The 13978-nt window shown below is 40.7% G+C and overlaps 1 protein-coding gene across 4 annotated transcripts in view; it reads left to right on the forward strand.

Annotated features, from left to right (window-relative positions):
• Window positions 1–13931, forward strand: part of RUFY2 (RUN and FYVE domain containing 2) — a 49179-nt gene extending 35248 nt beyond the window's left edge. For 3 of the 4 annotated variants that reach the window (XM_027772047.1, XM_006148941.3, XM_006148939.3), the window contains exons 14-18: window positions 6933–7062; window positions 8314–8408; window positions 10352–10400; window positions 12064–12141; window positions 12231–13931. In XM_027772047.1, the coding sequence (XP_027627848.1) occupies window positions 6933–7062; window positions 8314–8408; window positions 10352–10400; window positions 12064–12141; window positions 12231–12374 (496 nt within the window). In that variant the 3' untranslated portion in view covers window positions 12375–13931. Of the gene's footprint in view, window positions 1–6932; window positions 7063–8313; window positions 8409–10351; window positions 10401–11160; window positions 11210–12063; window positions 12142–12230 lie in introns of all 4 variants that reach the window. The other variant, XM_014587976.2, reaches the window with a different exon arrangement.
• The last annotated feature ends 47 nt before the right edge of the window (window positions 13932–13978 follow it).

Genomic DNA, 13978 nt, shown 5'->3' on the forward strand with positions numbered 1-13978 from the left:
AGAGAGAGAGAGAGAAAGAGAGAGAGAAAGAAAGAGAGAGAGAATGAGAAAGCAAGCCACCAGGTTTGGGACTTGAACTGTGGTCGGCCATGTGGGAGTGTCCAGCACCCTAACCACTATGCCACCTGCTGGTCCCAAGTCAATATAGGTAAATCAACATCCATTTTGATTTATCTGTAAGTTTTTTTTAAATTAATTAATTTATTTATTTTAATTTGACCAGAAAGAGACACAGAGAGAGAGGGGGAAAGTCAGAGAGTAAGCTACCAGGTCCGGAACTCGAATTGTGGTTGGCCATGCGGGAGTCTCCAGCTCCTTAACCACCATGCCACCTGCTGATTTCTGTTTTTATTTATTTTTTTTAAGAGAGATTTTTGCTAAAGGGCACGTGTGCTCACTGGAGAAGCAGAGAGAGAGAGAGAGAAAGCAAGAAATCACCCCCAAGAGGGGTTGGCCACTCTGCAATCCCTTCTCCATTCTCCTCTTGAGATTTTGGGCATGCACACATATGCATCCAATATGAGTTTGAAGCCACCAGGTTCAGGAGTTGTACCATAGTTGGCTATGTGGGAATTCGGCAACATAACCATTATGCCACTTGATGGTCCCTATCTGTAGGATTTTTTTTTAATTATTTATTTTTATGTATTTATGTATTTTCTTTTAATTTGAGGAGAGATGGAGAGAGAGAAACTGGGAGAGCAAGCCACCAGGTCTAAGACTCAAACTGTGGTTGGCCATGTGGAAGTCCAGCACCTTAACCACCATGCCACCTGCCAGCCCCCCATCTATAGTATTTTTGAGTGAATCTCTTTGTGTGTGTGTGTGTGTGTGTGTGTGTGTGTGTATTTTTTTTAAAGAGATTTTTGCTAAAGAACATGTGTACTCTCTGGAAAGACAGAGACAGAAAGTGAGACATCACCACCCATGGGAGTGCCCACACTGCAATTCCTTCTCCTCCATTATCCTCTCAGGATCTTGAGCATGCACGCACACACGCCCGGCGTGAATTTTAAGCCACTGGGTCTGGGATGTGAACCGTAGTCGACTACATGGAAGTCAAGCAACATAACTATTATGCCATCTGCTGTTCCTCTTTGTATAGTTTTCATTGCTAGAGGGTGCTTGTATTTGCCAGAATGAGAAAAACTCCCAATGGCTTTGTTCATGTCATAATTCTTTTCCTCCACTTCTTAGTTTCTTTAGAATTTGGGGCATGCAAACACATGTTCCTGGCATGTCTTTCAAGCTGCCAGGGCCAAGATTCCAACTGCCATTGACCAAATGGAATCTGGCCCAAGTGCACAGTGCTTAACCACTATGCTACAGGGCTGTGTAGATATTATACAGATGTATATTAGTCGTTGCTCTAGGCACTATATTATATAATTGCACTATATTATATAAACTACACTCTCCCCCTTAAAATTTGCTTAAACATTTCTTCTGTATTATGACATTAGATATAATATATGCTTCGATCATTAAACATAATTTATTGTCTTAAGTACAATTTAGAAAACTCTTGGGGCCAGCAGGTGGTGTGGTGATTAAGGCACTGGACATTCCCACATGACTGACCATGACTCGAGTCCTGGACTTGTGGCTTGCCTTTTTACTTTCCTTCTCTCTGTGTGTCTGTCTTTCTCTAGTCAAATTAAGATAAATGTGTCTGAACTCCTTTACCCATTCTTTAGGGTGGGCCTGTTGGCAAAAATATTCTTTTAGAGTAGGTCTGTAAGCATCAAAATCTATTTCACTTCCATTTCTAAAGGATAGTTTCATTGTATGTTGACTTCTGGGTTTGACAGTTCTTTCTGCACTTAAAAAATGTATCACTTTCTTTTGGCTTTCGTGGTTTCTGAAGAAAAATGCTGTCCTTTGAATCACTGTTCCTCTGTAGGCATTATGTCAGGTCTCCCCAATTGCTTTCAAAATTTTTTCTTTGGATTTATTTTATTTGGAATTTGGCTATCATTTTTAATTTTCTTTTTTTTAAGGTTTTTGTCATAGGGCATGCACACTCACTGGAGAGATATAGAGACAGAGACAATGAGAGGAAACTGAGAAATCATCCTCCCCAAGGATGGCCACACTGTAATCCCTTCTCCTCTCTTCTGGATTCTGGATACACACGCACACACACACCCTGTGTGTTTTTCAAGCTGTGGGTCTGGGACTCGAACTGCCTGCCATTGGCCATATGGGAGTCCAGTGTCTTAACCACTATGCCACCTGCTGGCACCAATCTGTGGATTTTTGTTTTTGCCAAATGTCAGAAACTTTCAGTCACTATATCTCCACTCTTATTGTTGTTTTGCCTTTTTTTTTTTTTTGGTCCTTCTCTGCTAGAGAGCCTATGCACTTGCCAGAGAAAAATGGAGAGGCTGCCTTCCAGCCTCATGGGAAATGGTCATGCCTCAGTCCCTTTTCCTCTCATTTCATCCTTTCAGAACTTAGAACACACACACTTGTGCCTGATGAATTTCTGAAGCTGCTGGATCTGGGGCTCAAATTGTATGTTAGGCCATGTGAGATGGCCTGCCTCAACCACCAGGCCACAGGCTGGTCTGATTGCTTTTTTTTTTTAGAGGTTTTTGTCTTAGGGCACTGCATGCACCCACCAGAGAGAGACAGGCACAGTGAGAAATCATCCCCTAGGGGGAATGGCCACATTGCAGTCCCATCTCCTCCCTTCTCCTCTCAGGATCTTGGGGACATGTGCACACATGCCTGGCGTGATTTTCAAGCCACTGAGTCTGAGACTTGAACCATGTGGGAGTCCAGTGATATAGCTGGTATGCCATCTGCTGGTCCCCCCAGATTGTTTCTTTAGCTTCACTTGCTTTCTTTTTCTTTAGGAACTCTGATATTATGAATGTTATATCTTTGTTTATAGTTGTGCAGATCCCTGAGACTATTTTTCCCCTTCCAGTCTGTTTTCTCTGTTGTTCAGATTGAATAATTTGTTGTCCTGTCTTCTTTTTAAAGAATTATTTTATTTAACTTTATTTATACATTTATTTATTTATATTAATTTGACCAGAGAGGGACAGAGTTAGAGAGAAAGTGAGAAAGCATGCTGCCAGGTCTGGGACTTGAACCAAGGGTGGTCATGTGGCACCCTTACCCGCCATGCCACCCTTTTTGTCCTATTTTCAAGTTTGTTCATTCTTCCCTCACTAGCTTCATTTGTCTATTTGTTATATTTTCTTTTTTTTTTTTTTTCCCTCTGTAAGACTTCCTATTCTTTCATGTGTGCTTTTAATTGCTCATGGGAACATTTTCATGTTAGCCACTTTTAAATTTTAGATAATTCTAGAATTGTCTGACATGTTGACATCTATTTATTGTGTTTTTTGTCTTCCAAGTTGAGATTTTCCTGGTTCTTGGTATGACATGTTTTTTCAAATTGCATCTGGGCACTGTGGGTACTATGAGACTCTGGATCTCATTTAAATCTCCTGTTTTAGCCATCCTCCACTAAGACCATGCCAGTACAGGAATGTGGACAGGGACTCTTTAGACAAAATGAGGGGACAGCCATGTGAGAATCCAGTGCCTTTAACCACCACACCACCTGCCAATCTCTTATATTTGTTTTATATGTAATATCCAGGGTTTTTAACTGTACTTAGTTGAAGGATTAAAAGTAATATGCTGGGGACCAGCAGGTGGCATGGTGGTTAAGGCACTGGACACTCCCACATGGCCAACCATGGTTCGAATACCAGACCTGGTGGCTTAAACTCACGCCCAAGATCCTGAGAGGAAAATGGAGGAGAAGGGATTGCGGCGTGGCCATCCCCCCTGGGGGTTGATTTCTCGCTTTCTGTCTCTGTCTGTCTGGCAAGTGCACATGCCCTATAGCAAAAACCTCTCGATATAAATAAATAAATAATAAATGAATAAATAAAAAATAATTTTTTAAAAAGTAATACGCTTACTTCATCTTGTACAGAGCTAGAATGCTATGCTCCTTTTTGGTTTACCACAAAAAACAATATTATGAGGAATTGGTATATAGAATAAGGTTCTAGGCAAGGGAATATTATCTTGGTTGAAGACTTGCATTATTTATACATTGTGAAAATTGTGAAACTAAAAGCTACCTCCCTACCCCCCAAAAAAAGAAAAACAAAAAACAAAAAAAGCACACTCAGCAAACAAAAATATTCATAATTTTAAGCACTTTCATGGCTTCCTTTGGCCACAGAAATCATGAGGAATATTTAAGTCATCAAGTTTATTGTGGGGGTCACAACAAAGCCTGAGACCGAAACTGCCATAGGAAGCACATGAAAAGCAGCACTAGGACATTTTGCCAGTTGATAGAAAATAATCTTGAAACTCTGGTTCTCTGTTACTGAATCACCTTTCTAGTGTTTGACAAAAGCATAGGTAAGGGGGTCAGTAGGTGGCATAGTGGTTAAGGTGCTCGACTCCCACATGGCCAACCAGGGATCCAGTCCCAGACACTATGGCTTGAAGGTCACACCAGGCAGTTGTGCATGAGTGCCCAAAATCTCAGAAGGAGCATAAAGAAGGGATTACAGCATGGCCATCCTCTGGTGGAAAATGATTTCTTACTTTCCTTGTCAGTGTCTTTCTCCTCTCCAGTGAGTGCACATGCCTTATGGCAAATACTTATTAAAAATAAGAAAAGTAGGTATTTATTGTGTATTGATGCTACTATGTGACTCCTGCCCTAAGGATGACCCAAACAATGATTCAGGAACCTGTCACATCTCTATAGAGCAAACTACTCAGTAGGACTTTGGTACAGCTGCAGAGAGACTTTCATCCTAGTGAGACTCTTAACAGTAGCTTTGTCTCCCTATTGGTGCCATTTTGATACGGCATGAATATGTTAGCAATCTGAAAATGAGGGGATGCTCTGATGGCACAGAAAAATTGGAACAGTCTGTATGGAAATGGGCAGCTGGAATTTTGTTAGAAAAAACAAATTCTATTTTTCCCCCTAAAATGGAGATAACTTTATCAGTTGCTGAACATAAAGATTACATACTCTTGGCACCAATATCTAAGAAAATGTATGAACTCTTGGCTGATATCTAAGAAAACAGGAAGAAGGGTGCAGAAAATAAAAACTAGAGATAACCATTTTGTAATTTTTTTTTTAAATTGTCTGATCTGCTCACCAAAGAGGCAGAGGGAAGGAGAGAGGAAGAGGGAGAAAGTATCTACCAGTGGGCCATGTTTATGCAGCAGACCCGGTCCTTCATTTTCTCTTCCCCATCAGGAGATTTTGCACACGCATGCATACATGCTTGGCATGTCCCTCAAGCCACCAGGGATAGGACCCAAATCACAGTTAGCCATGTGGAACCTGGCTCCCAATGCACAGTGCTCAACTACTGTGCTATGGGGCCAGCCCCATTTTGTAACATTTTGATGAATATTCTCATAGGTTGTTTTTTTTTTTTTCATATGCAGAAATTTTTTTTTTTTTTAGAAATAGTATGCTGGGGCCAGCAGGTGATGTGGTGGTTAAGGGTGCTGAACTTCCACATGGCTGACAGCAGTTTGAGTCCTGGACCTGGTGGCTTGCTTTCTCTCTCTCTGGTCAAATTAAAATAAATAAATAAATAAATTTCAATAATTCTTTTTTTTTTGGGGGGGGGAGGTTTTTTGCTATAGGGCACACGCACTCGCCAGACAGAGAGAGACAGAGAGACAGCAAGCGAGAAATCACCCCCCAGGGGGGATAGGCACGCCGCAATCCCTTCTCCTCCATTCTCCTCTCGGGATCCTGGGAATGCACACACACGTGTCTGGCGTGAGTTTAACCCAGCGGGTCCAGGACTTGAACCGTGGTCGACTACATGGGAGTCCAGCGACATAGCCATTACGCCAACTGCTCGTCCCAATAATTCTTTAAAAAAATAATATTTTGCTATATATTCTTTAGTATCTTGTTTATTTACTATATCATGGACATTGTATTGTATCAATATAGGGCCAAAGCGTCATATCACAGCTAACCTAAAGTAATTCTGTAGCCTAAAAAAATTGAACCTTATTATTTGACTTTGCATATCTTTGACTACTGGTGATAGTCTATTTTTGTGTGTGTGTGTGTGTGAGTTGCCAGTTGATGTCACCTACATTTTTCCTTTGAAGTGTTCAACTTTTTTTTCTTGAGAAAGAGGGGGTATTTTTGAGTTTCACCACATCCTGACCCTTTTGCCCTAGCCTATTTGGATCAGACTGACAGAACTGAACCAGAGCCTCACATGTGGCCTCAGCCACTGTTCAGTGGCTCCCTCCTGCTTGTACATTGCAGTAGGGCTGTGAGGACTTTTGTTTTGCTAACTAGCAGGGGTGGTCAGAATAATGTAGGAGTGCTTTTAGATGAGAGCGGGCATTTCCAGGCAGTGCAGACTTTGTGGAGATGTCTACTTGTTCTTAGGTCTACCCCACAGTGATCAGCTTGCCACATTTGCACAGGGGCTGGTTTTTCTGTCTCTGATGTTAAATCAATTTAGCAGTTGCTGTGATTCTTATAAAAGAATAATCCTTTTCATTAGTTTGTTATAAAAGTTTTTACATGGCACAGGATGCAAATAATTAAAACCATTTATTCAAATCTCCTCTAGTTCCTTTCCCAAGATGTAAGCAATTTTTACAGTATGGTATGTGCCCTTCCAAGGCTTTTTCTGGGCTTATACAACATTTGGATATATAAAAGTAATAAATAACAAATTATTGTTTAATGAGACTTCTTTTATAGCTGGCATGTGAATTGATAACTTCGTTATCAAAAAACTTCTGTTGAACTTGTTTACCAAAAAACATTTATGAGAGAAAATGTTATCTAAAATGGTGCTCTTATTAAAGAATTAATATAACTGTCATGTTGTATTCATGAGAAATAGCACTAAATTTCTATGTATTATTTGTCATTTAAGGGTACAACTGGAAACCGATTTGAAGATTGAGAAGGAATGGAGGCAGACTTTGCAGGAAGATCTTCAAAAAGAAAAAGATGTCTTAGCTCATCTTAGAAATGAGACCCAACAAATCATTGGTCTTAAAAAAGTAAATAGTGGTAAAACTTTAAAAATCATATCTTGACAAATGTTGATTTATTTAAAGTGATAAATCATATCTTGCATTTATACTCAGGAAACCATATATACAAATATTCATAAAGAATATCAGTAAGGAAATTAAGTGAATGAAAACAGTTGATACATAGAGTAGCCAGGAAAGAGGGACCAGCAGTTAGCGTAATGGCTATGTCACTGGACTCCCATGTAGTCGACTGCGGTTCGAGTCCCAGATCCAGTGGCTTAAACTCACACCAGGTGTGTGTGCATGCGTGCCCAAGATCCCAAGAGGAGAATGGAGGGGAAGGGATTGCTGCATGGTTATACCCTCTGGGGGGTGATTTCTCACTTTTTTTTTTTTCTGGGGAGGGCACATGCCCTATAGCAAAAACCTCTCCAAAAAAAAAAAAAAGGGTAGCTAGGAAAGAGCTTTGGACACTTTTTGTAAAAAGCAAAAGGAGGCCCAGCCTCAGTGGTGTGTGGTGCTAGGAAGTTGAGCTCTGCATGCTGGCACCACAGGGTGGGCCTGGGTTGGATTTCTGAGTACAAAGGATCACAAGCTCAAGGCTGGCCTGGGCAACACAGCAAGTCCTGTCTGGAAAAGAGCCAGACGTGGTGATACACCCCCGAAGTCCCAGCTAGGACTCTGAGACTGGGAGATGACAACATGTCAAGACTCTGTATTTATTTATTTAAAGATTTATTTATTTAATTCCATTTGTTATTATTGTTTTAAATTGGACCAGCAGAAAGAGAAAAGAGAGAAAGCAAGCCATCAGGTCCAGAACTCCAACCACAGTCGGCCATGTGGGAATCCAGCATCCCAACCACCATGCCACCTGCCGGCCAAGACCCTGTCTTTAAAATAAACCAAACTGGGACCAGCAGTTGACGTAATGGCTGTGTCACTGCACTCCCATATAGTTGACTGTGGTTCGAGTCCCGGACTCAGTGGCTGAAACTCACGTTGGGTGTGTGTGCACCCAAGATCCCAAGAGGAGAATGGAGAAAGGATTGTGGCATGACCATCCCCCCAGGGGATGATTTCTTGCTTTCTCTATGTCGAGCACATGTGCCTTATAGCAAAAACCTCTCAAAAAGAAAAAAAAAAAAAAAGATAAAAAAAAACAAAAACATTAAATTAAAAATTAAATTTTAAAAAATCGTTCCTAACTAATGGTATATGTACGATGTAGAGTTTTTCTCTCTTAAATTCCTTTCTTTTTTTTATTATTTGCAGGAGTTTCTTAACCTCCAGGATGAAAATCAGCAGTTGAAAAAAATACATCATGAACAAGAGCAAGTTCTTGAAGAACTTGGCAATAAACTTAGCGAGTAATTTCTCTTTTCTCTTCAACTTAAGTAGTTACTGACTTTGTATTTATTTATTAGTTTTTGCCTTAGAGCACATGTGTTTGCCAGAGAGAGACAGAGACAGTGAGAGGGAAAGTGAGAAATCACTACCTGGGGGGATGGCCATGTCACAATCCCTTCTCTTGCATTCTCCTCCTGGGATCTTGGTGCTCGCCCCGGGCCCGGGTGGGTTTAAAGCCACTGGGTCTGGGACTTGAACAGTGGTTGGCCCTGTTGGAGTCCAGTAATGTACCCACTATGCCATCTATTGGCCCCCAGACATTCTAATTTCAATGAGCAACTTAAAACAATTTTTAATTTATTCTTTTTAATTCATGATAACATGTGTGGTCATGTAAGAAAGAAGCTCCCTTGACAGAATCTTGTCATGCCATGATCCCCTTTCCCTGGCCCTCCTGCTCCTTAGGATCTTGGCCATGTATGCACATGCCTGGCATGTTTTTAGGCTGACCTGGGAATCTGAACCCATGGTCAATTTCCAGCACTGCAGTTCAGGTTGCTACCAACTGCACCCACCAGGCTGGGCTGTTAAAAAACAAAAAACAGGAACCAGCAGTTAGCGTAATGGCTATGTTGCTGGACTCCCATGTAGTTGACTGTGGTTCGAGTCCCAGACCCGGCAGCTTAAACTCACACCGGCACGTGTGCATGCGTGCCTAAGATCCTGAGAGGAGAATGGAGGAGAAAGGATTGCGGCATGGCCATCCCCCCTGGGGAGTGATTTCTCACTTCCTGTCTATCTTTCTAGCGAGTGCACTCACCCTATAGCAAAAACCTCTCCAAAAAAAGAAGAAAAAATTAAGTTTATTATGAGAGTACCAGAGAGATACACACATAGACCCCAACAGGGTTTTCATGCCATAATTTATCCCGTCTTAGCCAGCCTGGAGTACAGGCATACGTATGCTGCTTACCCAGCATGCTCAGTGAACCCAGGATCTTTCCCACATAAATCTGCTTTCATTACTGCTATGCCACCACTTGGCCCTGAACTAATTTTGGGGTGAAAAATCTGAAGCAAGTTGAAAGTTCAATAATAGATAATTATGTAGACTATATTCTTTTGCATGGAACATACTATGTAACTAACAGTGATTTGGCAGGTACTTAGTATCAAGTCAGTAGCTGCAAACTGTTTAGGATACATTATTAAGTGAAAAGGGCTGGTTATCAGAAACTATGTAGAAAATTATTCTATTTAACATACTTACATATACAAACACCCATAGAAAGACACAGAAGATAATCTCTGGGTAATGGGATCACAGGTAATTAAATACTGCTTTTTACAATATGCATTTTCATTTTGAAGAGGTAGAAAAGCATCATAGCTTCTGCAGTAATTCCTTCCTTAGCACTTCCTGTATCTGCTAGAGAACCTGTGCTTAATGATTAGCATGTGGGCTTCGGGTTACACAGCCCAGTGTTAGAATCCTGGATGCTCCAGTTATCATCTCTGGGACCTCTTAGAAGTGACTAAACCTCATCAGGCCTTCTTCATCTTTAAAACAGGCTTTTGGGAGGGCAACTGGTGGCGTGGTGATAAAGGTGCCAGACATGGCCAACTGCAGTTGGAGCCCTAGACCTGGCAGCTTAAAAAATCACACTGGGTGCATGTGTATGCATGCCCAAAGTCCTAAGAGAAGAATGGAGGAAAAAGAATTGTGATGTAGCCATCCCCCTCTGGGGGTGATTCCTCACTTTCCCTCTCTGTCTCCAGCAAGTGCATGTGCCCTATGAAACTACCCCACCCCCCAAAAAATAGGCTTTGGTGAATTAAATGAGAGTATGCATGCAAAGGGTGTAACATAGTATCTTTCTGTACCCTCAAACCTCAAATAAATGATGGCTACTAATAGTGTCATACACAAAAATGCCAATATATTGTTCCTTAATCTTTTTAGATCAAAACTTAAGATAGAAGATATAAAAGAAGCCAACAAAGCACTGCAGGTGAGTAAAAAATAAAGGGCTGGTTATCAGAAACTATGTAGAAAATTATTCTATTTAACATACTTACATATACAAACACCCATAGAAAGACACAGAAGATAATCTCTGGGTAATGGGATCACAGGTAATTAAATACTGCTTTTTACAATATGCATTTTCATTTTGAAGAGGTAGAAAAGCATCATAGCTTCTGCAGTAATTCCTTCCTTAGCACTTCCTGTATCTGCTAGAGAACCTGTGCTTAATGATTAGCATGTGGGCTTCGGGTTACACAGCCCAGTGTTAGAATCCTGGATGCTCCAGTTATCATCTCTGGGACCTCTTAGAAGTGACTAAACCTCATCAGGCCTTCTTCATCTTTAAAACAGGCTTTTGGGAGGGCAACTGGTGGCGTGGTGATAAAGGTGCCAGACATGGCCAACTGCAGTTGGAGCCCTAGACCTGGCAGCTTAAAAAATCACACTGGGTGCATGTGTATGCATGCCCAAAGTCCTAAGAGAAGAATGGAGGAAAAAGAATTGTGTTGTAGCCATCCCCTTCTGGGGGTGATTCCTCACTTTCCCTCTCTGTCTCCAGCAAGTGCATGTGCCCTATGAAACTACCCCACCCCCCAAAAAATAGGCTTTGGTGAATTAAATGAGAGTATGCATGCAAAGGGTGTAACATAGTATCTTTCTGTACCCTCAAACCTCAAATAAATGATGGCTACTAATAGTGTCATACACAAAAATGCCAATATATTGTTCCTTAATCTTTTTAGATCAAAACTTAAGATAGAAGATATAAAAGAAGCCAACAAAGCACTGCAGGTGAGTAAAAAATGTTTTCCTCCTGTAGGAAGATATTAGATGTATGTGTAAGTCTCCAGCATAAGGGCAAGTCTTGTATAAGGTGTTAATACTCCCAAGAAGTCAGAGGCAGAAGCGCTAAATGGGGAGTTTGGACGCTGGCGATTCAGTTCTTCTCCTCCCTCCTCACATTATTAATAATCACCCTATGTGAAATTGACCTTAAGAATAATTTCATCCAAACTTTCCTCTGAGTGTGGCATGATAAAGGGAAATTACCTTTACATCTGAGAATCCTTGGGCTCCAATGCAACACTATTAATACTTTCTGACTTCTAGGAAGCCACATATCCTGAGATTGTTTTCTCTTCTGAAATGAGCTTATGATTCTGCATCAGATTCCTATGAAAGGTGAATAGGTTTATATGTGGGAAAGTAGTCAGTACAATTTATCAAGATATAGTTGTCAGTGCATCTAAATGCAAGAATCCCTTCTACAACATCTTTGTCCCCTATCTGCCCCAGCCCAAGCCACCTGAAGAGAGCTCCTTTTGAGACCAGCAATTAGCATAATGAATATATCGCTAAACTCCCATGTAGTCAACTGTGGTTTGAGTCCCGGACCCCGTGGCTTAAACTCACATCGGGTGCGTGTGTGCACGTGCCCAAGATCCCAAGAAGAGAATGGAGGAGAAGGGATTGCAGTGTGGCCATCCCCCCTGGGGGGTGATTTCTCACTTTCTATCTGTCTGGTGAGTGCACACACCCTATAGCAACCCCCCCCCCAAAAAAAAAAAGATACTTGAACAAAACAGTGTTCACATGTCATTTTTGCTGTTACTACTTTGAGCATTAATATTTACACTTCTTACTAGGGACTGGTTTGGCTGAAAGACAAGGAAGCAACACATTGTAAACTTTGTGAAAAGGAATTCTCACTGTCTAAAAGAAAGGTAAGAGAGTTAGGAAGTCCAAAAATTTGGGTGCAAAAATGACCAATTTTATTCATAGTTTTTTTCCCCCTTATTTTTCTATTTTTTAGCACCACTGTAGAAACTGCGGGGAAATTTTCTGTAATGCCTGCTCTGACAACGAACTGCCTTTGCCTTCTTCACCAAAGCCTGTCCGGGTCTGTGATTCTTGTCATGCATTGCTCATTCAGAGATGCTCATCTAACTTGCCATAAGAGTCAACTAAATTTTATGTATGAAAATATCTAGGATGAACGTTATGTATGATTGAGTGTACAAGGTATTCAGACAGCCCGTAAGCAGCATATGGGTACCAGTTTATCTTCCACATACTCAACTTGTGGGAATTAAAAGTTGTATGATTTGATATTTCCTTCTCCACTGTTACTCAAAACAATTTAACAGAGCATGCTTCATATTTAGTCTAATTCTTAATATAACAATCATGTAACCCTTAACTCTACTGAAAGGCCAGGTAACATAGCCAACACACATTTGCCTTACCTCGTAAAGGCCTTCTTAAAAGGCTTCAGAGATTGTTTTATTCCAAATTCTGTCAAGCTGATTGATAGTTGATGGTGCCTGTAATTCTCTTAATGCACTTTAAAGCTTCACAGTCCTCAAAGACTGGAAATGCAGAAGTGTTCATATTCCAATTCAACAGATTTTTCATTATCTCGGTAAGAGTTAAACTATTTATCTTTTTTCCTTCCCCTTTGCCTCTTTTGCATGAGAGAAGTCAGTATTTTATTACAAAATTTTCCTAGTTTTTTTTTTTTTTTTTTGCTTTTAAGGCACATGTGCTCACCAGAAAGAGACAGAGACAGAAGCGAGAAAGCACCGCCCTGGCATATTTTTCAAGCCAGGTCCAGGATTTGTGCTGCAGTGGGCCATGTAGGATTCAGCCCCCTTAGCCCCCATACCATTGGCTGGCCCCTCTAAATCTTTTGTAAAGTCAGTCTTTGTTGGAGTTGCTATTATCTTTCAGACAATGTAGGTTAAAGAGGCACTGATTACTGGACTCAATTTATTCTTCTAATCTCAAAAGGAAGTTATACTTAACATCCTTAAGTTACATGCAGATCTTCCCACATTACCTGTATTACTAAACTGCTGTTTGTTTAAGGGGGGGGGAGGTTCAGCGATTCCTCAGACCCTAGCTCTAAGATGAAAATCTAAGTCTTTCACCAGAAGAAAATGTGTAATAGCCCAAGATTATAGGTTCTTTAAAAAGATTTGCTCCTTTAAGCATTATAATTGAGAAAAAAAATTGCCTTTGATATGACATAGACCTTAGTAGTCCAAATTATTTTTATGACATTCCCTTGGATGCACCTCATTTAGTGGTTTGCAGTTAAGTACACAGTAAACCTGCAGCCTACCAAGCACCTCTATGCCAGGGTCTTAAGATGATGTGGTTCTGCACTACCATGAAATACTCCAAACTAGTTAAAGATCAAAGTCAGTGAACACCAAGCCAGTTATATACTGCTTGTAGCATACTATTTCATCTGTAAAAATTAAGTTACCTCTGTGTAAGCAGTCATGTAAACATCACCGTTTAGAATCCCGTTTTGTGTGTGTGTGTGTGTGTGTGTGTGCGCGTGTGTGTGCGCGGAGGGGTGGTATTTTCAGCCATGCACTTTACGAGCCTTTCAGAATACTATAGGGATTTTATTTTGCATTACCTTAGAGGCATTACTTTTAGTAATCAAGATACTTCCCTCTCCCACAAAACATGGTTGTTCTATAGTTCTTTCCCTGAATATACAGTTCTTTTAAATTCGATAAATGAAAGAGGAAAGAGAAAAAACATCCT

Source organism: Tupaia chinensis, unplaced genomic scaffold (assembly GCF_000334495.1).
Source record: "Tupaia chinensis unplaced genomic scaffold, TupChi_1.0 Scaffold000250_1, whole genome shotgun sequence".
Taxonomy (NCBI): Eukaryota; Metazoa; Chordata; class Mammalia; order Scandentia; family Tupaiidae; genus Tupaia; species Tupaia belangeri.